At 37.7% G+C, this 22445-nt stretch overlaps 1 protein-coding gene across 2 annotated transcripts in view; it reads right to left on the reverse strand.

Moving 5' to 3' along the window:
• Positions 1 to 21770, reverse strand: part of trpm1a (transient receptor potential cation channel, subfamily M, member 1a) — a 38510-nt gene extending 16740 nt beyond the window's left edge. The window contains exons 1-8 of one of the 2 annotated variants that reach the window (XM_058995030.1): positions 21631 to 21770; positions 7165 to 7244; positions 5005 to 5209; positions 4491 to 4704; positions 3644 to 3768; positions 2438 to 2609; positions 1411 to 1585; positions 1056 to 1179 (exon numbers count right to left, since the gene is read on the reverse strand). In XM_058995030.1, coding sequence (XP_058851013.1) covers positions 1056 to 1179; positions 1411 to 1585; positions 2438 to 2609; positions 3644 to 3768; positions 4491 to 4704; positions 5005 to 5209; positions 7165 to 7244; positions 21631 to 21717 — 1182 coding nt within the window. In that variant the 5' untranslated portion in view covers positions 21718 to 21770. The remainder of the gene's footprint in view (positions 1 to 1055; positions 1180 to 1410; positions 1586 to 2437; positions 2610 to 3643; positions 3769 to 4490; positions 4705 to 5004; positions 5210 to 7164; positions 7245 to 21630) is intronic. The other variant, XM_058995031.1, reaches the window with a different exon arrangement.
• Positions 21771 to 22445: the final 675 nt, after the last annotated feature.

The following is a 22445-nucleotide window of genomic DNA, read 5'->3' on the forward strand; positions in this document are numbered from 1 at the left end:
GGAGATGAGATGCATACGGTAGGCAAGTAGACACTCTTTCCAACTAGTGCCTTCACAGTACAGGCTGATGAAGGTACTGAAACGTTTGTCTACTTCAGGGGTGAGTAACTCCATGTTTAACATGTTGGAGCTGGATGGATGTTTCTTTACCCCTTGGTATTGTACATTGGCTGGTTGAGGGAAGTGGATTAGAGTGTGTGAGGAAAATAGCTTCAGGAAGTGGTATGAACAAACCCAACAAGAAAATGATGCAGGGAAAAAAACAACAACAACACAGGAATGAAAAAGGCAACAAGACAAGGAGGTTCTCCAAAACACATTTATTGTGAAGTTCTTACAGATGTATTCTGCATGTATTCATTAAATTGTAGACCAGCGTGTTTACTTATATGGAAAACCATGGAAACAGAATTTGGCTTGAGTTTTGTATAGGCAATCTCTTATTCCTCTGAAGGTCTGCACAAATTCTCATTCATTTTCTTCCTGCTGATAATTCATCTTGTGATAGTAGCAGGCATGGGCAAAGCTGGTCCTGGAAGGGCATTCTACATCAGGTTTAACAGGAATAATGAAGTCCTTACTTATTTTAGGACTTGGTTCAAGCAAGACCTAGTCAGGAAGGACCAGAAGTTGCCCATACCTGGAATATCATGTTGGTCTAATGTTGTATTTGCCAATCTAGGATTAATACTGGAGATTTAAGATAAACATTGCTTCCTTGATTTATTGCATCTTATTAGCATCTTATTAGCATTAGCAACCACTGGTCCCCTTACTGTTGTGCTCTTTGAGGATACAGTATTCACTATAATTTACACAACTGCTTCAAGGTTTCCTTATACTTCTGGTGCCAAAGGTCACAGTCTGACACAGGAACTAATAGGATAACGGGAACAACAGTTAAAACTATAGCATGGTTCTGAAAAACGATTACTGTAAAACACTGCAAGGAAACAAGGACCAGTGACAGTATTGCTATTAAGATGCCTTGGTGAGCACCCCTTTGAGCTTTGGTTTGCACAGCTAATGAAGAGCCATTAAGACCTCCTACTCACCAGCTCTTTCTTCTTCATACACTCCATCAGCATCATGAAGAGCTGCTGAGCCTGGTTCCGGCTGTAGTTGAATGTTTTCTGAATGGTGACAAGGAGCTGATCTCTTACACTGTCACTAATTATCCTGCATGAGAAGGAAAACATTATAATGCTTTTTTGAAAACATGAATTATTTACATATAAAGTATTTGACAATTAAATGAAAAGTTCTATGAGGAGGGAAAAAAAGACATAAACAAGGAAATAGGCAAGGAATTATACTGAAGGGTAGCATGAAAATGCACCATCGCTCAATCCAGACCAGTGAGGCCTCGCCAATACCACACAACGGACAACAGGGCCCAGAAAGCCTCACCCTGCTTCTTCAGAGTACTTGTGAGCAAAGGACACAATGTCCGAGGCCCGGCCGCTGCCATCGCAGACCACCACAGGCACCGGGGGGTCCTCCCGCAGGCTATCCAGGACAATGGAGATCACGTTGGGGCCCCCCTCCACTATGAGACACACCACAGGCACTCCCTGCCCCAGTCCTGCAACACAGAGAAACAACCGGTGAGAGGTGAGAGACGAGCACAGGCCAAAGACATTGACAGTGCCCAAAAAAAACATTAGAGTACCATTTTAATAGCACTACTCTGAAGAAACCTTTGCATAACCATTTGTAGATAAAAGCATTACCTACAAAAAAAAGTATTTTGAAACACTGTTACTGATATGGCACATGGTACTGCAATGAATTACCTGCATTTACTGTACTGGTTCATGTGACACCGGTGGCAATTCAAAATATGTTTTCACTGTACCATTCTTCATTTTAAACAAACAAAAATGTTGTGTTTGCTGCCTGGTTGTTTGTAGATCCATAACTTAAAAAATATGGTTCTACAAAGTTGTCCAATCAGCTGCAGTTTATTGTAGTAACACTGCATCGGTGGTGCAGTATAGTTCGTTAAGAGTCTGCAGTGATAGTGTTGCCTGATGTTGGAGATGACAGCTGAGCATCCCTTTGCTGTCCCTGCCTTATCACTAGCTCCAGGCATAGGATGACAAAGGGAAACCCACAGGTCACATGCAGGATCAATGTCCACCCTCACCTTCCACTACATGAGACGATGGTCTTCATAATTAAATAAAAAGGTTGTGTTTGATGTCTGGTTGTCCACTGATCCGTAAGAAATACTCAATATGATAAGAAAAAAAGTAAAGCATTTTGGATAGTGCTTTCAACACTTTTTTTAATCTCTATGTTGCCTATTTATATGCTTACAGTACGGTTTCTGAGTCCGTCTTACTGGATAATATGAGGGTACACTGCAGTACATATATAAGGCTTCCATTCAGTCCTAGGTGTACAAGCATGTTGGTAAAATGAGGTTTCTTACTGGTGTTGATTTTCTGCAGGGAGATGTGTTTCTCCAGGTGCCGCCGCAGTTTGACCTCAGCCCCGTACTTCCCCACAGTGCCGTTGTCAGCCAGGATGAAGTGGGAGTGACTGCTGTTGAGCACAGAGAGTTTGCTGAGGGGGTTCGACATGGTCTGGTATGGCCTTGTTACCTGAGAGGACAGGAACAGAGTAAGAATGTGTGTTATCATTCACTTAGGCACACAGTCATCAAATCTGAGCAAAACTAAAGAAACGTCTTGGTCTGCAGAGAAGCAAGTGGCTTTGTCACTGTCTTTAGTGGAAATATTTGTGTTTTAAGACTGTGTTTTCAGTCTTTTTATGCTGTTGAAATACACTTAAACACTAAAAACTCAACTAAAGAAACTGGTAGACAATCGTTTCAACAACGTCAGATATTGAAAATAACACGCCGAGGCATCTTGACAGTTTTATCTTTGGTAGATTAAAAGACGCTTGTAGAAAAGTTTGTTAAACATTTCTTTAGTTTTCAGCGGCAGGGATTTTTTTTTTTAAACAAGTCTGTTATAAATGAGCTCATCTTCAAACACAACAACTCAAATAGTTGTTCTCCCATAGCCAGGAATAGACCCAACATCAGTACTCACAGTGAAAAGCAGCCCTCTATGAATACACTATTGTAACAACAATCCTTCCACCGAGCCCCAATACTATCCTCATTTTTTCACTTATTACAAGTTATTGGTGCGCACACTATAAAAATGCAATCTATTCTTTCAAGAGCATCACGTGTGAAATGAAAGTACAAACAAGTTCACAGTTACTAAAAAAGCCCTCAGGTGTAACCATTGGTTTTTAGTCAAGAAAAGCTGCAAGCTGCTGAGATTTTAAGATTATGTTTTTCCACAGTCATTCTGTTATTCTACACCTGATGTTAAAGAGCAACTTGGTACGGTTCTCAAAAGTCCACTCAAACATCCCTCTAAGTACAGCTGGTACTCCAGAGTTTAACCATTAACCTGACCCAGAGCTACTGGAATCCATAGGAGTAACATCTGAATAACTTTTATATCATTTATAACATTGCAATAGGAATAACAGCTAATCAATTGGAATCCATAGGAATTTGTCATTATTATGTTAAAGGGTAACCCAAATGCTTTCCCCAACACCTTTATTAGCCCGTACGATTTGATACCACGCCTCTCTTTGCTTGGGCACGTACGTCTGCTCCAATAAGGTCCTCTTTGTTCTCCACTATGCCCCAGGGTGCTATTCCTATTGCACAGACCTTCCCTCTTGATTTAGAGGAATGGTCTTTCAAGGCATCTCCAACGTGACGGATCACCCCTGCAAAACAAAGAGGATTCACATGGATCCTCCTATTCAAAGGCAGTTATATAATAATGCACATATATTTAACCAAAACATCTAAAACAAGGTATGCTTACTAACCTTTAAACTGTAAACTAGACCTTAAATAAACCCAAGTACACCCAATCAAGTACACCAATCAAGTACACCAGTCAAGTACACCAATGGTAACTAGAAGATATTCCTATTGCAGTGCCACTTGAATTGTCACTGAGTAGTGTGGATTTCTGTTGTTAAGAAGTGGTAGGTGGAAATCCTTGCATAAATTTTGTTAATGCAAGGTGTGTGGGTTTCCCAAAGCATATTTATTTTCAATATTTAAATGGGCAGCTTGTAACAATGACATCAAAATAATGGCTTCTGATGGCAATGTTTAATCAAAAAATAAAAATACATTACTTAACTAAATCTGTCATCATTAAGGAATGATTAATTCATAATCACTCATTGATGATTTTTGCGTTCCCATCTTGTGTATCCTCTCTTTATATTACTATGTGTTATATTATTATTGTTTGTCATAGTGTACTGTTTCGAATTAAATCATACTTTCCTACTGTCTGAAATTTTGTGTTCTGTCAGTTTTATGCCACTCATGAAAATGTAATAACTTATAACTTCTGTCATTCAGTGTCCTCTCAGGATCAGTGAAAGGGGCTTTTAATCACAAACAATGAAGTAGATAAGTAGAGACCTACCGGTACTGACTCCACCAGTGAATATCCAGGCCCCTGTTGTCATGGCAGCCTTGATCAGGCCTTTCCCAAACACCTGCTTGAGTTTGGGCTGCAGGTCAAAGTTCTGTAGGCCTCCATGAACTGAGATGAGGAGGGTGGGAAGCTCCAGCTGCCAGTCTTTGACCATCAAATGAAGAAGATTGTCTGGTTTGGTGTCATATGATACCCGAATATACTAGAAAAGATTACCAAAAAGAATAGTCAACTTTGTGGTTGAAATACAACTCTTGAAACCTTAAGAAACATCTATGATGTTGGCCTCATAGTTTGGGGAGTTTCTCAAGTGTAAAACTTTTCTGTTATAGGATTACTGTCTATTTTCTACTTTTAAAATGTGCTTGGCTAGATAGGTTTGCACAGTGTTCTCTGTTTACCTACCACTTGTACACAGGTCTAGTTACTAATCGTAAAAAAGACATTAGTGTACTTTGTCCATAGGCATAGCTAGGGTTAGCTGTGAGGGAAACAGTTCTACCATGGCCTTGTTGGAGTGGCCTCCTCCCTGGAACTCGATGATTCCATAGGCGTCTGTGGGGCTGGTCTGCGTGTGTTTGCTGACGGACCATTTCTCTGGCTGGGGCTCCACTTGCACAAGCTGGCTGCGCTCCTCTGCACTTTCATTAGTTGTACAGCCAGGAAGGATGGCCACATGCTGCCCTATTAAATGGCCACAGCAACACCTAAAAGTGAATGGCAAGTTAGATACAGTTTTGTTCTTTTGATCATCATAGCAATGTGTTCAAAAAGAAGAATCATAAACCATGACGACACTGATTCTGCAAGGCATTTGATTTGAAGGGATAGGGATGACAATATCTCAGGGATGATGAGTAAGGAAAAGAGCTGTGGTTCTCCAGAATGGCCCATATAGTCCTCCCTTTTGATTCTGGTGAAATATCTGAGCAGTCTTGGAAGCATTTGCCGGCAGGGCGCTTACTATGAACTCCCAGTTAAAGCCAGATTTTGCCCACCTTGACCCACACATTATGCATTGTACTCTACATATTGCAATGTACATGTTTTGCACTGGCTACAGCTAGGAAGACAGAAATGAGAGGGGAAGATCAATAAAAGTACTTCACAGTCTCTCCACTAAGCCCTTCTCCTGTCCCTGTCTCGCCAATTAGAGCTTCCCCTTTCATCTCTTTTGTTCCTGCCATAGACAGCAGTTACGTGCTGCCATGCACTCATCACCACGGCAGCTGGCAGCAGGCCCACCTCACCCATTGTGGCATGAATTACTTTATCCTAATTGTGCCTACCTATAAATACACTTCCTTCCTGTCATTTGTGAAGTATCTTCTCTTGTTTCTCCATACAAAATAGCTGTTGTTTTCTTTAACCTTATAGGCCCATGTTGAAAATAATAACGTCTTCTCGTTTAGTTTCTGTTTCTCAAGCTACAGCCTAACGAAAAAGTAACTTCATAACTTTCTTCAGTATTGCTTAATGTAGTAGTAGCAGGAGGGAGAAAGCTGAATAAGCTCACAAAGTGAAATAATGGTAAGCAGCTTTCAAAGGGAGTGAGCAAGACTGTACTATTCGGCTCTGCTTTCTAATTAATAACATTTCCTTCAAGCATCAGAAATAGGCTATTCCAGAAGTAAACAGTTTAAGCAGTTTCATTTATATTCAGCTCCACTGGAATCTCTAAGACGTCTCCACTGTGCTGATGTCACAGCCAGGTGTTTTGCAGTGTTAATTAATGGCCAGCTTTTGAATATTCTTAGACCTATTAGGAAGGGGCGTCTTTACATCTGTTATATCAAATTCTGACACCTTCTAGCAGCTCTTAAAGAGACTGTCTTACCAGTGTTAGGGAACTGCTTTACTATTACTATTACGATTTCATTTCAGATTTGGCACATATTATGATGAGTAAGGCACTGCATCTGTGTTTTTGAATGATTTAGGTAACACATTAGTTTATTAGATCCATTACATACAATCTATACATATGTTATTAATTATACTATGAACAGTTATAGATTATGCTAATAAATAATAACACTTAATGGCAATACGCTTTTTAAATCATTTTTTGTTTTATATAATAACAATTAATCTAAAGTTCATATAACTACTTTATGCTACTAACTGTATATCATTTATATAGTACTAGAAAATAATATATTGTAACGTTTTGTGGGGGAATCTAGGTAAGATTCACACTTGGTCAAATAGTGAACAATAGGTATCTAAAGGTTGCTTGTTAGATTGTAAATAAGAAATGTAGTAGTTGCCTAGCTAACATTAATATGCATTACACATACTTTGCCCTGTGTTTGAAATAAATATTAAGAACATTTTTGTGAACAGACAATATCACTATTGTCATGGCATTCAAAACAAATCGCTGTCTTATATATTCTTAGTACCACAGTGCCACCTAATGTTATTATTAATGGATCAACCTTGCCCTGACCCTATGGGGGGTACCGCCCTGAAAACTGATAGGCGTCTAGACTAGATCACCAGACCCTCCCCCCACATGCAAAAGGACATACTGTACTATAAACTTGAGTTATCACACGCCAAAAAACAGAACAAGAAAACAAACGTGACAAGACATTAAAAAAGACTAAAGTTGTCCCCCTCTAAACTTTGCATGGCTTTGGAATCGGGGTCTACGTACCTGCTCAGGTCTTTGCTGTTTGGAAAAATATGAATGCATTCTCTTCTGTGAAAGGTCTTCTCTATCCAAGCCTTCTGAGTCTGTAAGAAAATACAGAGAGAAAGTGCTGTGTTAATGTCTTCAAGTGTATTGAAGGGGAAAGAATGAGATTGAGCAGAAACAGGAGTGTGCTGCCTGTGCTCCAATATAAATACATTGTAAGCCCACAGGATCTCCCACTTGGACTGAACTGAACTTTGTACACGGATGGATAAATATTAAAGTTTCTGCTCGCAAGACATATGGGGAAGGGAGTACCCACATATATCTACTTACAGTAATACAGTAACATAAAAGGGATGTAAATGGCGTTACACAAAACAAAACCAATAAGACCTACACATCAATGCAAATGTGTAGATCTTAAACAAACTCTGGTTTCTTTTTTCATACTCAATTTAATCTATCGTAGTAAAATACTGTAAATTCATGTTTGAATTGTGTGCCATTGACTTTAGCTACACAATAACAATAAAGGCACTGTTTACCAGTTTCTAATGACAATAAAACCTTGATGGAAGACATTCTCTTCTTGGTAAGGGTTCAAATACGTTTCTATAGAAAAAATATGTGTGTTTATTTGTAGGTCTGTGGGGAGTGGGATAGTATAAAAAACATCTCTGTCCAAGTTATCACAAGAAATGAGTTCCAGATATTTGCACAACCATGAAAGTTTCAATGCCCTTGATCACATAATCCTCTTAGTCAAAGCTTGGTTATAATCCTGTGTAGACGCGTATGTTCTCATACGTACTACCAAATATATATACAGTATATATATATACTGCATGTCTACATCTAGAAAAAATATAAGTGCAAAGCTCAATACCTTCATATGCTTATTTAAGGTATTAGGCTATGGTGATTAAGAATGCAATCATGATCTGTACAAGCTCTCTGCGATGCTCACTTTGAAAACATCAGGCACTGTAGATTACGGGAGATCTTTTTTTTTTTTCTTTACTAATAGCAAAATGTAGCCAAAAAAATGAAAATGAATGAAATAAGTCTTAAACCATATCAATGTTTAGTTTTGTGGTAAGCATGTTTACCTTTAAGTTGTATGTTTGTTTGGTTTAGGAAAGTCAAACTCCATTAGGGGCAACTTAAAATGGTTAGTTTGAGAGATGGCAAATGTTTACACACTGTTGACATACAGAAAAGTCACAGGTATTACAGACATAAAGCTTTTTGTTCTTGCTTTAGGAGTGTTATGTGGTGTTAGAAGTCATTACACTATATTAATCTGTAAAGAGAAAACAACAAAACATTATTTACCTAATATAGTATAGGACTATTTCAATATAATATCAGTGAGAAAAAAAAACAAAACACCAGTGTTTAAAAATCTCTAGACATACCAGTACAGGCCATTTTAACTAATTGGAAATAAGAATTACGTTTGGTCTAAAAGTGAGAAAAAACAACAATAGTATAAAACCAACAAAAGGCAATTCAGTTGGTGGTAGTTAACTTTCACACTCACTTCAAAACATTGCCCAATGTCGATACAGATATAGAATAGATTTAGTAAGAAAACTTTAAAATGTTATTATTTGTCAATAATTAGAATAAAAATTACAATGTCACTTGCTTGATAATTTGGAGAAAATATTGTTGAAAAAAACATTTCAAGATTTGTAAATAGGGCCCATTCTCTCCATATAAGAATGAACTCTGAAAACACATTATGTAGTGTGGAGCTTCAGAAATAAATTTGTGTCACAGGGTTTACCAGCTGTACATACAGCTGTTTTTCGTCAATGAGGTTCCTCAGACCAGACTGGGTATTGCAGAATTAGACCATAAACGTAACAGAAATGTAGCATTCCTTTTCCTGACATTTGTTAAATTTGTATTTATTTTATTATTACATTTTCCCTCGTGATAGGCATTTTGAGATCCAAAAACCTTGGTCAGCAAGTTTAAAGATGTCAATTCATTTTTTGTTCAAGAGAAATGTATACAACTATGACTCTAGAAAAAACATAATAATACATCAGTTGCCTATTAAAATACATGCTCTTTTTTCGGGAATGTTGGTATTTAAAATCCAACAAAGGTTCTTTTAATTTTTCTTAAATAAGATTTAAAAAAATATATATTTCTGCTAAATTGGTATTGATGTAAAAAAAAAAAAAAATCTTGCCACTTTTCTCCTGCAACAGCTCAAGTACAAATGTTTTTGTTCTAACCAATTTCAACAAGGAACCTGTGGGCCCCAAATTCCTATACTTTCAGACTTTTTGGTAACAATGGTAAAAGCATAGAAAAGTGTGGTAAAGCTAAATAAAAGTAAATTAATTACTGATAATAATGTTGTTTGAACACGGTAAAGCCTGGCAAACATGGTAGAAGCATTGTAAACTGTAGTAAACTATTTTTAAGGAATAGTCAACACAGTTTCCAAAATATATATATTCAGCAATCACATCTTTAAAACAGCAGTTAATGATTGAGCTATTTGGATTTCAGACAAGATACATTTTTAGCATTACTACTTGCACTGTTCTGGTCCCATTTGTGCTTCATAACTACCATCAATGTAATACAAAAAGTATTCTGATTTCCTGTGTATCATTATAAGTGGCATGTTAATTGTCTTTGAACAGATATTGACACTACGACAACATGGTTAAAACCTAATGTAATCCTAATTTATCCTCCACTGATAACCCCAATAAACATTACTTTTTGTTTTTTTTCAAAAGTCTCCTACTGCTTTTGAAACCAACAGTCTCCCAGAATGGCCACTTTGTTAGTGTTCTTATTTATTACCCTATTGGCAGTAAGTCTCAGTTTGACTGAACTTTTGAAGTGCCCTACCTGGATTGGAACATGATGAAGACCTTGTGGAGTACAAAGAGAAGCCCATTTGGATTTGACTGTGAAAATATTGAACTGTGGCTTTGGCTGTGTGCTTGTTTTCTCCTGTTCTGTCGCCGGTTCCTCTGGCTTGTTCCTGGGGTCTGTGATGCTCAAGATGGGGCTCCCTCACTTTATGAAGAGCAGTTGATATGATGTGCATGTGAGCAGGCTCTTTGTTCAGGCCAGTCCCATGACTCCAGTTGAGGGTAATCCTTTTGGGAGTCTCATGACCTATCTCCACTGCCCAGAGGGTATTTTCATCCCATGGTGGAAATAAGGCACAACAAATCTACTTTGATAGCTTCTCTAATCTCCAATTTGTTGAACTTGCATTTCCTTTTTAAAGCTCAACAGTGTCCAGTTGTACAGAAAAAAAAAAATTTAAAAAATGTCCAAGTTTTAATTTGAAATGCCCCCCCCCCACACACCGCTGCGGTATCAAGTCTATTTGCATAATTGAAGCAATTGGACACAGGCATTCTTTTCAAAAAGCCCTTATTAAGATTATAGTTCTTCATTCTTTGGAAATTAAATACTCCCGGGCCCCAGGAGAAGTGAGGTCACACAACTCTAATTGTAGGTAATCTTTAAATTTCTTCAAATGGCCACATTAGCGTCGATGCAGTTAAACATTAACTCTGTAACACCCAGCATATTTGAGATATTTGTTCATCACTTCTCATTGACTAAGTGTTCAAACAGAAGGCTTGCATAGGTTCCTTATGCAGGTGAAAAGAGAACTACTTGACTGAAATATGATTTCACAATAAAACGTATATTTTTAAGAATACTATGCTGACATAGGCAGGAAAGCCAGCATGATTGTCTGCAGGCCTAAGGAATGTATAATTTATAGTTTTTTTTTTTTTTTTAATGGTTTAACATGTTTTTAACATCTTGCAGGCAGTAGCCCACTTTCCCAAACTTTTCCAAGACTGGGCCACTTCTAAAAGCATGAAACCAAAAACAAACACACCAGCATTCAAAACTTCATTGTAGTTCAAACAGATACACTTATAGAAAATCTTTAGAAATTACAACAAAAAGAAGAAACTGGGCAATAATTGCAAATGCCTGATTGTGGTTACATTTTAGTAATACCACCACCTCAAAGTGCTTTAGAAAGAATGACAATAAGTAGTCTTAAAACTCAAATAAAATGTTTATAAAGGCCTTTTGGCAAGGCAAGGGCCCAGCTACTAATTCTGTTTTGCTCATTTTGAGGGTTTCACACGTATACAGACTCAAATACAAAACATGTACATATACGTGGATCTATGCAGCACAAAAATATCGCATTATATAAATCATAACTAAATTAAGGGGAAAAGGGTAGAGAGAAAAGAGAAAGAGAAAGAAAAGAGAGAGCTAGGCGTGTTGGGCTCAGCACCCAAAAGGCGGTGTGGAGAGGTCAGGGGAGAGAGGGAAATCTGAGCTCCTCAAAGTGCGATCGGAAAGGCTGCCAGGCAGAGTCAAATTTGTCACTGGCTCCGCGGATTGAGAATTTAATTTTCTCCAACTGGAGCATCTGCATGAGATCCCTAATCCCATGGACATACAGAGGAGGGACAGCTTCCTTCCAACAGTATCACATTTGGCATCTAGCTATTAAACTTGCAAAGGCCAGAGTGTCAGACTGCATCCTAGACAGACCAGTTCCTTTGGGTGCAACTCCTAAGAGAGCAACACTTGATGAGGGATCAATGGGTGTGTCCAACACTTGAGAAAAAGTTTCAAAAATGGAAGACTAGAATCGAAGTTTTGTTTTAAGACTACAGAAGACCTTAGGCAAGTCGCTTGATCACCTTCACACAGTGTTCTTAATAATACATTATTGGGCAACCCATTGTTCTGATCTTTGAGGCTATGATGTCATGGACCATATTTTCAAAGCATTTACTCCAGTCTTTAATTAACTTCTATTTTTTCAATGAGGTAAAACATCTGGTTATGTTAACAAACCAGAACCAAACACCTAAACAATATAGTTCAAATTCTCTTTAGCACTCTCAATTTTGTAAAATTAACATGATTTTTTCTCCTTTCAAAAAACAGGAGTTAATTAGAGGAAAAGCTTTGGAAATACGGTCATAGCAGCCCAAGTAACCCTTTACATGTGAGACTGAGGATCTCAATGAATAGTGTACTCTAACTTCAACTGGAGAAATAAAATTAACCTGGTGAGCATCGATCAGTGGAGTTTTTTCCTTTAGCCAGTGCATTATTCAATGCTGTGTTAATAATCCACAATTCAACCCAAATCTGCATTCTAATAAATTAGGTGCCTGGTGCTCTTTTTTGGTGAATTAATCTGGCTTGCAGTTCATGAAACTGTTTTAGGTACGGTTAGGAGTTTATTCTCATATTTCAAAGCACTGTTTAACCTAAGAGATGTTTATAACCTTTGAAACACTTAAAACGGTCCTTAAGGTTTTGTGACTAGGCCCTGATATAAGCCTTGTGAATAGTCAAAACCATTAACTGAGTTACACTTCTTCTAGTTCTTTCTGATAAACATTGTTTCACCCTATATAATTCCCCTAAATTGCTTTTAACTGAGATATCCTGTCCTGTGTGACTTCGTTTATTGGGGGGTTATTTCTTTTGTTTATTATTTTCAACTGCGATGAGAAAAGAGGGGGCGCTGGAACACTGAAACTCAAGACTGAGGTATACCATGTCTGCAGTGTGGGCCCATGGAGGAGTTGGATGAGACACACACGTGTATGTCTGGTAATCACTGCTGTACAAAACAAAGAGAGCGCCCTGCAAAGTGAACAGTATGACACACTTATTTCAGCTTACTTAAACTCATTATCCACAGTAATTAAAACCGAAACTCAACAAGCATCAAGTAACCTTGTTATAGACCCTCCTGAGCAGTCTGGACATCAAGGCAGTAAAATGAAACACTCAGGAATCAGACTGAGCTTCCCTGAGCACCGTTAATGGGGTTTGCAGCCACACTACAAAAACATAACATAAAGTAACTGATTTTTATGAAACCGTTTCATTCATCATTAAGACCTTGGGAATGTTAAAATACAAAACAACGGTTGTTTGTCTAAAGAACCAAATCGGCTTTTTAAGAATTTGGATAAACAGATTGTCTTTGTAAAGTAAGTTCCAGAAGCATAAACCAAGCACTTGTTCTGCAGAAGCTGAATTGTTTTATAGTTCAGCTACAAAGGAACACTTTTTAATACTTCTAAATGCAATATAATGGATCATGCACTTCCATTTATGAGTTATCATTATGGTGCCTTATCACTTCAGCACCTTTTTTTTTGTTTGTTAATTTGATCAAAGTTTTATTTAACTAAATTTGATACAGTGAACTATTGCAAAGTATGTGGAATTTAAAACCTGAAGATAAAAGCTACCTCTAATTGAATCTGCCCCACTGAGCAGCTAAATTGGATGAGCTACATCATGCCTTAATACAGTGTGACAGGATAGCTTTTTTACTATATGACTAAGGCTGCATTCATGGCTTATTAGATATACATTCCTCAGAAAAATCAGAAAACACGTCAATAAAAAACTGGAATGCACAAAGTTTCAGGGTTTTGGAGAATTTGACAAAAGATATGTAAGCAATAAATGTCACACTTTTAAATAGCATACACTTCCCAAAAAGGAGGATTGTTCTTATGGTCTTTAGGGCCAGACAGTGGTCACATGAGTATAACATGTCATTCACCAGCCATGAGATAAACAAAGTCATAAGACATGTTCTAAAATAAAGGTTGGAGGGGAAAGAGAGGTTGTGAAAAGGTGACAGATTAATACAGAATTCTTGAGAATATTCACCTTAAAATATATATTTTAATAGCAATGTAATGACAGTTCAGCACTTCTGTGTTAAGGGCCAGTGGTACCACAATGGCAGGAATGAACAAGTTCTGATAATCCATTGCAGTACAATGGCTGTGTTGCTGTACATGAACAAACTGTACTGAATGAAGTTGTATTGATGAATAATATTACTACTAGACTTAGTGTATATACTGTATGTACAAGGTCCTGAATTCTCTGTTTTTACTGAAAAATTTCCAAGTTTTATAATAAATCGGCCTTGACTGTTTTTCACCCAAAACTGGACCCACTCAAGCATGTGAAAATACCTTGGATACCTTTATGTAAATAATATGGGTCTATCTGTTAACATGCTGAACTTAATTACTGATACAGGTTAACTTCACAAAGAATGGAAGCAGACAAGCTGTTTTTCTGATAAACACTATCAATTGGATTAAACTAGAATAAATGGCCTTGTGGCAATGCACACAGCACAAATAGGCATGCTGTTGTATCAGCTGCATTTTAATGTCACACAATAAACAGTGCGTCACTGTTTAAAATTGGGTGTTCTTCAATCATTTACATCAAGTCCATGTGATTATGAGACACCAAACACCACTGGTTAAAAACACATACACAGTTAGGCCACAGACTACTATGGTTGTTTTATTTTCAAGAGATACAGCTATTAGTCAGAGTTTCGGTTGGTTCCTAGAACACACAATGATGTGATATTGTTTAAACATTACTACTGCCCTATTAAAACATTAACAAAGCAGCTATATTCAGTTGGTTTAAACAGTAGCAGATCTAAATCACATATTTGTTTCTGTTATTCAAACAGTGCATGAGTCTCTTTAGTGCATTTATATAAAACGCGAGAGAGGTATGTTGACATTTAAATATGGCATTATTCAGACCAAGACTCCCCATTTGTGTCTGTTTAATTACACGGAGAGATGTTAGACAGAGGTGCATTGTGGGGTAACAGGGAAACAAAAATTGTTATGAAGCGGCGCTGTATTGAATCCAGTATTGCATTATTTATTTCCCGAGTTGACAATGTCTGTTTCAAGCTGCTGTTAAAACCCAACATTTATTTATCTTACGAGTGATGGTGTTCCAAAGTGACATTTATTTAGCCAAACAAGCAGAGTTTTATCTGTTTCAATTGGCAATTATAAAACTCTCAACCAATCACATTCCGATTCACATTCACATTCCGCAGGTAATGGCAAATATTACTGCTTAAAAGGAATCAAAGCACTATCTTTTGTGTAACAGCTGAAGCTTAAGCAGAAAATCCTCTGCTTTAAGAAATCTGGATTCATGTGTGATAAACAGAAAATGTGATGCTTCTGCACGGGTAAAATAATCAATGTGTGGCTAATTCAAGGAATTACAGACCCCCTGCTCTGATTGTATTTGTATTATTTTATTTAGAATGCAATTCCCCGTGTCTCACATTAATCAGGATTTCATTACAAGAGAATGCAAAATTGATTAAAATAATTGTGAAAGGTTCTGAAGGAGAGGTTAAGAGGTGACATAATAACATAACAATCTGCTGTCCTGGAAATGCGTGTTCCTTTTATCTCTCTGGGTGAGGTTCACATTTGACCTTGCCATCAATTAACATTGTGCTTCTGCTTCATATATCCTACGGAGAGAATTATCCAATGTTAATGTGTATCAGGGTTCTTTGTGATCCCTCCTGTGCCAACACCTTGTCATGCAGCTGTTTAACAGGGGACAGTGCAGTCTGTACAGCCTTGGGTGCCTTTAAGCCAGGTCAAAACTATAAGAAACCAAGTAGTCTGTAAAGTGATTCTAAAAGAAACTTAATACAACCCCTTAACATTTAGACTGGAAGTCTTTCTCAGTGTCTTCATTTTAGATAAAAAGAAGTCAGGCAGCACTGATGAAAACCATAATGTTTGACAGATTGCCTTAGGTTCTCATAGTTTTTATGAATTGCCACCACAGTACTTCTCTTTCCAATATATGTGTAAATCTGTTCTACAGGGTGTAGTATGTACAGCAGACTTAGTATATTGGAATATATAGTCATAGCTTTAGTGTGCATGCATGAAAGCACGTACCATGCTGTATAATCATTAACACAATTAGAAACACTGTGAAGTTCTGAAATCTCACATTAGCAGAAGACTTTATTTCCAGTACAGTGTATCTGAATTTCTTGAGTTTTCATGAACCCCCTATTGGACTGTAATCAGAACTGTGTCAAGATTAATAACAATAGCAGATGAACTGGAGGATCTCTTTGTTATAATAATAATAATAATAATAATAATAATAATAATTATTATTATTATTATTATTATTATTATTATTAGTAGTAGTAGTAGTAGTAGTAGTAGTAGTAGTAGTAACTTCGGATAACTATCAGATTAATAATATTTCACTTATTGTATCCACATAAATATGATATATGCAATACTAAAGAGGGATTTGGATCTTTACACAGTACACTATACAGCAGTACTGTTCTAAACGTAACTTTGAATTAACAGCGAATTATACTGAATCATAAAATAACAAGGGTGCATTTTATACAGTATTTCAAGCCTAATTATTTTTTTCAAATCAAATAGCTTCTCCAGACAACATTCTCTTAGTGCTCTTATATCCTCTCTGAGCTCAGATGAATAACCCTTTTCATTACCAGGATATGAAAGACTTTAAGTCATGTTATTGATGTAAGGTCAGTGACCTGCATTTGCATCAATTGCTTTATTTAGATGTATTTAGCAGGGTAAGTCTCAATAATTTGGTACACAATTTCATTTTGATCAGGCCCATATTTTACTGTCTCTAAATAACTATTGCCTTTATTGTTTAGTTTGAAACAAAATCTAAAACTATGAATTGCATATTCTAAAATATGCTGCTAACAACAGCAATAACACTTATCACGAAATCCAAGTTTTTGTACAGTGGTTGGTTTACTCTGGCGTAAAACCATCTCTATTCTACCCTCTAACTGGAAAAGAATGACTGCCAAGACTTTATAAATGTGCAGCTTCAGATCTTTTAACTTTACCGTACTCTTAGAAAAAACTCTGCACTGTTTGTGGGATGATTATACAGGCCTCTATCACTCTCATCAGTGAGTTTTTAAGTGTACATTTTTTGTGTATTAATCACATGAAAGCAGGTATTTAGAAGCATTAATACTCACCAGCTGGTTGGTCCTTTACGGGAACATTATCAGAGATTAAACACAGTGCAGACATGCTGTCCTTACATGCTGCCACTGAGCTTACTAAGAAAGGAGAGTGGTAGTGTGGGGGGGTGTTTGACCCCTTTTTTCAGACAATAAAAACACTTGTTAATTGAGTAAATAACATAGACAGTAGATGTGATACAGACATGCGTTTGTATCAGTATTGGGATAGACTATCAAAGTGACTGTCAACCTCAGAAACCAGCAGCTACTGGCACGTTTCAATTTCAAAGAAGCAGCAGCAACGTGTTTTTTGTGTGTTTAAAAAGTATACTAGTAGCAAACTAATGTCATTCGGTATCAATATTTTAATTGTATTCAGCTGTGTTTACAGTGTTGTTACAGTACAACCCTATACATAAATCATCAGAAACTATTTTATTAATATTTGGAATAAGAATGTACAGTCATTGGCGTCATGAATACCATAACTTCACCTTCTTGCCCCTTAAAAGTAGCGTTATGTATATATAGAATATTGTATAGGGTGCTGTGCGATACAAGCTGATATCCAATCCCTGAGAGCTTGTATCTTGTAAAGCACCCTAAACTATATTTTATATAATGCTATATATATAGCGCTATCGGACACAACCTATTGTGATACAAAGGAATTTCAGAAATCACATTAACATCAATACTATATATTATAATTAGTTAAACAATCAGATTTTTTGGGGGAGGGTCACAGTTTATGTGGGGTCTTTGGACCCCTCTACCCCCTTATGCACAGTACTTACTTACTATATGCAGCTGATTCATTAAGCACTATTCCTAGATCTGACTACATACTAAAGTCCCAATGTGCACTTTGTAAGGTCAAACCTTTCAATTTAATAGCATATAGTAAGTGGTCTTAAGCCACAGTTTTAAACAGTCAGCTGTCTTACAGAGTTCCATAACCATATCATCCGCTCTGTGTTTGTTAAGAAAGATGCTAATACTATGTCAACAACCTACAGGGGAAAAATGGTAAATCCCCTAAAATGATAATCCCTCATAATAATCCTATGCATTTAAGAACATGTAAGGAAAACTATAATGTAACTGCTTCCCCCAGCAGAGAAATATACCACTTAAAATGCATACAAAATAAAACAGAAATAAAATGCCACTATTATGCAAGTTTATTAAAAGATGACCAATACAGAAGGAGGATTACAGTTGATTTGTCAGTGTACATTCACCAGCAGACCCACAGGAAACAGTAAGTATCCCCATCTAGTGGTCAAAATGTATAATGACCTCAAACATTTTTCTTCAACATTGGCTTTTTAGACTACTGCTGTATTTAGAGGTTAATTTTTCTTTGTCCTTATTATGCCTCTACATTACCTTCCACAGCTCTCTGCTGACAAGACTAGAGATAGCCAAGCATTCAATCTGGGGTGAATGAACACGGTCACTGAAAAAGCTAATTTTAAACCAGACTGACACCTGCAAATGGCTCTGACACCACCTGGACCCTCACAGTAAAGGCCAGTCTCTTTATTAACACAGTCTATGGGAATCAGGCCAAAATTTAGGGAAAAGCTGTGAAAACTGGCAAGAGACTGTGGACTCTAACGTTATTTTCACACCAACACATAATAATCCACCTAATAACCAAATCCAAACATCTATGACACAAGCAATACGCACAGGTATAGCACAGGTGAACCTCCTTTATTATTCAAGCCTGCATTTTTCCCTGGCTCTAGCCTATATTCACATCATGTTCTTTCTACAGAGACACTTCTGTCTCTGTTGTTTTTATTTTTGGCTCTCTGCTAGATCATGATCTACAGCACTGCTCATAAAAAGTAGATCACACACATTCAGTCTTTTGATGCTAAATCTGTAGCTGTAATTTCAAGTGGTACTGTATTACTGCAGGAGCGGTTAATAGTTCACATGACCAGATTAAAAAAAAAACAATTGTCAGTGTTGTGTATTTATTTATTGTTTGTGAGAAGCTACAGATTTTGTGATGATTTTCAGATGAAGACTTTAGATTGTATGTAGAGTTAGTCTAACCTGTAAGGAATAGTGCTGTAAACTACATGCAGATTCTTCCTGAGCAACATCCGAAGAATCCGACCCTTCCTCACCAACTATGCTACCCAGCTCCTGGTCCAGGCCCTGGTACTCTCCCGCCTAGACTACTGCAACTCCCTCCTGGCTGGCCTCCCTGCGTCCGCCACCCGTCCGCTCCAGCTCATCCAGAACTCTGCTGCTCGCCTGGTGTTCTCTCTACCTCGCTTCGCCCACGCTACTCCACTACTCCGCTCGCTCCACTGGCTCCCGATCACCGCTCGCATCCAGTTCAAGACTCTTGTACTAGCCTACAGATGCCTTGATCAGACTGCACCCAGCTACCTCCAGACCCTCATCTCTCCCTACACCCCCACTCGACCTCTCCGCTCCGCCTGCACTAGAAGACTGGCTCTACCTCCGCTACGCTCCCCTGCCTCCCGAGCCCGCTCCTTCTCCACCCTTGCTCCGCAGTGGTGGAACGACCTTCCTACAGATGTCAGGACTGCCCAGTCCCTGACCACATTCCGGCGCCTCCTTAAGACTCACCTCTTCAAACAGCACCTGTAGAACTCCTCTGTTGTATCCTGGGACACTATCACCCTTCATTTAAATATGCTTTATTTTGCTCTTATCTGCCCCCTATTTTACTGCATTTAATCCTGTACCTCAGAATATTGTAATCTCCCAAGTGTTTAATCTGTAGTATTTTGTACTTAATCATATCCTGATGTAACTATCACTACTTAATCATATCCTGATGTAACTTTCACTATTATCTGCTGTATTATTGAATTGTGGTTTGTCACACTTGAGAATTATTGTATTTCTTGTTCTTATTGTATGACTTATATTGTAACACTTGAATGTATTTGTATTTGCTTGCGATTGTAAGTCGCCCTGGATAAGGGCGTCTGCTAAGAAATAAATAATAATAATAAATAATAATAATACATGCTGTAGTGATTGAAATAAAAATCTGGACCACTGGGGAGAATTGAGGGTTTCTAGGTAATAGTTTAGTGGCACTTGTAAATGTAACAGGCAGTGTTTTGTGATGCACTGCCATTATGGATTCTACCCCCTGCTGGTGAGAGGAGATAATATTAAAAGCTCTATAACCATGAATGCAGATTAACTCGACTCTTGATAGTGGTGTAGACACTTGAGGTGCACAAGGTCGCCACACTGTTATTTAATGATGGTTTTAGGGTTGTTTATTTATAACTACAATGGTGTCCTATTTCATACAAGCATTATTAAGCACTTCGTTGATTATTGTGCATGTTGTTCATTTATTTTGTATGTCGATATTTTAAATCTCCAACCGTTTTTATTATATCCCTTTTCCAGTCCTTTCTATTAGATTTGGTTAGAAAAATACGAGGGATTATTCACACATACACCAGTGGGTACTGAAAACAGCTAAAAATGAGGAACAAGCCGTTTAAAAGCGGGATGTAAAAACAACTACTACTGTATGTTCTGCAGATCAAGTATCTGGATGAAAATGTATGACCTATATTAAATAACGAATATCGGTACTAATTTCAGTATTAAAGGGTGCGTCAATTTGGCACAGGACATAGTCAAACGCATCTAATATCACTTCTAATAATGTTACACTCGTCTTATTACAATATCTCCACATTGAAAATTCTCAGCTGGATTATAAAGGACAAGCTCCTGATAACATCACTTCAATTCATTGCACTCCGGTTAATATTAATCATATTTACCAGTCATACAATTAATTTCTACCCCACTTTAATAAGGCACACGATTAGAAGATTAAGATGTAAGTTAGTTGCTGTAGCACAGTATAGTATAGAACACTGCAATGTGTTGTTTACAGGTTTTTAATTGTTATGTCAATGCGTTGAACAGTGTTCTAGACAACTATTAATGAACACTGTTTCAATCAGTGTAACACCTAGTACTATATTTGAGTTCAGCAGCAAAACAGTCATGTTTGTTGAATCAACACTTCTTGTGTGTTTCAGTGGTTCTTTTTCCAGGTTATTGGTTAACCTTTGATAAAGTTAACGCCACTTATTTTTACCATTTTTGATGATAGTCAAAGGGTTTGACGATACATGGAAGTATAACCTGTATTTGATAACTGTCAATTCTGCACCCAATAAAGGTACTGTATATACTTAGAAAGTAATATTTGATGCTTCTGTTCATGTAACAGAGGGGCTTGACTGCCACAATTGGGTTCAGGAGAGAGGCTCACAGTCAAAGGCAGACACTAAACCCCGACCCAGCAACAGTAGGTGAAATATTTAATTGCAGGGCTTGCTTCTATTTCTGAAAAGCTTATCATGTTTAACCTTCCTGGGGATACATGAAACTCCCCCCCCCCCCCCATATACAACCTGAGAAAAATGACCTCAACACTGTTTTCATTTTAAGACAAGCAGCTAGGATATGCAACTTGAAACAGATATATGAAGCCAAACCAGTTTGCATTAACAAGGCAGATCCCTTACCTTTTGCGATCCAGATGTTGTGCGCTTGATTGAGGAACGCTTTAAAGACCCCATAAACGTTTTTCCTCCCATCCCCTTGCCCTCCATGTGGCACCCAACACTGTGTCAGCGATGGAGGCTGACTCTACACAGCCTGGGCTACACCTGCCTATAGCCAGGGTTCAGCAGAATGGAGCAAAGTGAGGGGTTAATTGGAACGACAAAGAGAAAGAAGACCTCCTGCTGCAGTGTGCCTCAGAGATGAGCTACGCAGACCAGACAGGAAAAAATAACCACTTTCCCTAGCCTCTATAATCAGGCTTAATCCACACAGCTCCTGGGAGCTATACTTTTTAATGGATGGAGATTTAATAAATTGTGATGGAAGGTAAATCTACTTTAGAGTGCTGTGGCCCTGAAAGGTTTTTAAGCATGCAAACGCAAAAGCATGGGACTAGTCGGATGGAAATGGTTTTGATATTGGGGGGAAAAGGCACAGGGAGAATGAGAGCAGGTGGTCTGTAGAGCCAGGGCTGGTGCGAGGCTCGGTGAAATTTCAGAAGGGAAAAAGGGAACAGTGGCTGGTCTTCATGAGAGAAGTGGTAGCAGCCACAGACTGAAGGATTTTAAACATGGTATTTGTGGATAAAATATATTTAGTATAGTCTAGGGTCCAAAGAGCACATTCGTCAGTTGGGTAGGCCTAATAATGCCCACACAGAAATCATGTGAGATCCTTTTTTTTTTTTTTTTTAATTTACTCTTTGTATTACATGACAGTAGCTGTTATTTACTTAATGCTAATATATTTCACCATGATAAAATGAGAAAATAGT

The sequence above is a fragment of the Acipenser ruthenus genome, chromosome 21, assembly GCF_902713425.1.
Source record: "Acipenser ruthenus chromosome 21, fAciRut3.2 maternal haplotype, whole genome shotgun sequence".
NCBI classification, from domain to species: Eukaryota; Metazoa; Chordata; class Actinopteri; order Acipenseriformes; family Acipenseridae; genus Acipenser; species Acipenser ruthenus.